This window comes from Lepisosteus platostomus, chromosome 3 (genome assembly GCF_059453375.1).
Source record: "Lepisosteus platostomus isolate fLepPlt1 chromosome 3, fLepPlt1.hap1, whole genome shotgun sequence".
Lineage (NCBI taxonomy): Eukaryota > Metazoa > Chordata > Actinopteri > Semionotiformes > Lepisosteidae > Lepisosteus > Lepisosteus platostomus.
Window position 1 is genome coordinate 76,469,778 of NC_142613.1, and position 2,153 is coordinate 76,471,930.

The following is a 2,153-nucleotide window of genomic DNA, read 5'->3' on the forward strand; positions in this document are numbered from 1 at the left end:
AAGTCTTTACCTTTCTGCTTTAAGGAACCTTTGATTAGGAAGTGCAAATTACATTGCACACTGTCAGTACATGAATTGCAGTGTTTTACAAAAATATAATTTTACACTAAATGAGCTCTGAAGATGTTATTTTTTCAGCATGTAAGTTGAGAGATTTTTTTTGTACTGTAAAAAAGTACAATATTCTGTGGAAATAAAATAATCAGCTAGACTGCATGATGATGGCAAAAATGGTAAAAATGGTGAATTATTTTCTAAATGTGGTGGCAGCCAGGTCTGTCCTCTATATTCTCCAAAAATTACACAGTGTGGATGTTTGCCTGATAAACCACATTAGAGGTCAGCAACTGTTCTAGGAAGGCTTGGGCTTTAAGGCATTAATTAGTTTGAATAAATGCATACAGAGATATTATCATATTTATTCCATAATATCATACATATAGATGAGAAAGCCTGCATCACAATTACACATCAATGTCGGCAGCACATGATAAAGAAAGCGAGATGCAAAAGTATTAACTTAACAAGGGATTTCAATAATATTTTTCTTTCTCTACACACGGTCTCTGAAATTTTAGTCCTATTTGTTACTGAATTATACAAATCATTATGAGAATATGAATATTTTACATGTCTTGCAAATATTTAGCAAAATCTTTCTTTGTCTTTTATTTAAACCCCTCAACAATATGATTAATTCCATAAATCATCATCACCTCTTTGTAACAATCACAATATTGTCATTTTAATATTGTCACGGTTATAATAATTTATTAATGAATTATATATAATATAACTAATATGCGACGAAATAACTTTAATCTGTAATTAGTTTTGTTCTAGAAGAATCGGTTTGAAATATTCGACCAAACACAATCATACCAAGAGCTTTTCTGAACCAGCTGTAAAAGAAAGCATAGACAAGAGGATTAAATGTAGAATTTAAGTAGCCTAACCACAAAAGACTGTTAAATAAAACTGATGGAACTGAATAATTGAATGTAGCGTTCAGGGTATTACACAAGAAAAATGGCATCCAGCAGCAGAGAAAGACCCCCATCACTATGCCCAACGTCTTTGCAGCTTTTCTTTCTGTCTTGCTTGAAGTTGTTTTCCTGCTGTCTTCGGAAGTCTTACTCTGGGATACTATGCCTTGAATTGTCCTGGCTTGTCTCCTTGCTACAAGGAAAATTTTCGAATAGATGCCTATCATGATAAACCCAGGGATGTAAAAAGAGAGTGTGGAGGAAATAATGCTTGATGCTTCAGTCTGTATCAGTTTACAGCTACCTATACAATAAAATGTGTCATAGTAGACATCTTCCATTCCCATTATATTTAACTCTAGAAATATCATTCCAAATCCAGTAACAGCTGAAATACTCCAACTAACTGAAATCATGTAAAATGCAACACAGATGTTAATTTTAGTTTTGTATTTTAGCGGTTCACATACAGCATAATATCGATCAATTGAAATGAAAGATAGATGCAAAATTGTAGCAGTACATAACATAACATCTAGACTCTCTTGGATTTTACAAAACAAGTCACCGTAATACCAGCAGGATTCAAGGCATCGGACTGTAGCTGTAGGCATCAGAAAGCCTCCTAATAGCAAATCAACAACCGCTAGAGAAAGGACAAGAAAATTGGTCGGTGTGTGAAGCTGTTTGAAGTGTGCAATGGAGATGATGACGAACAGGTTTCCACATACAGTCAAAAGAATAACTGTTACAGCGATGAGATACAGTGGGATACGTATAGTAGGCAAATAAACTTGTTTCAGACATGAATTGTTTACAGAGTCGTAACAGAACTGTGCATTTGCAGCCATCCCGGTTTGAGAGAAGTTCATGTTGGGCAGTCAAGGCAAAGTGTAAAAGGTCTCTTCCTGGAGAAAGACAAAAAATCATGCAATTGAGAATTTCAATAACACAATTTCAAGTTTTCTTAACTTATAATTAGAGGTATCATTTTTATACCAAAAAGCACAACTGTCTTTAGCACTAAAACCTGAAACACTTGATAAATAACTTTGTACTTTTTAAATAGTATATGGATACGTGAAAGCAAATAATTTTTCATGTGTTCAACTAAACTGAAGCAGACCAGCATGGCTGTAGTATCCCCTTTCCTCTCCTGTATACTTT

The 2,153-nt window shown here is 34.0% G+C and overlaps 1 protein-coding gene across 1 annotated transcript; it reads right to left on the minus strand.

Annotated features, from left to right (window-relative positions):
* Window positions 1-817: 817 nt before the first annotated feature.
* Window positions 818-1,858, minus strand: LOC148675545 (trace amine-associated receptor 1-like). Its single transcript, XM_088627210.1, has one exon. The coding sequence runs from the start codon at window positions 1,856-1,858 to the stop codon at window positions 818-820; it is 1,041 nt and encodes a 346-aa protein (XP_088483336.1).
* Window positions 1,859-2,153: the final 295 nt, after the last annotated feature.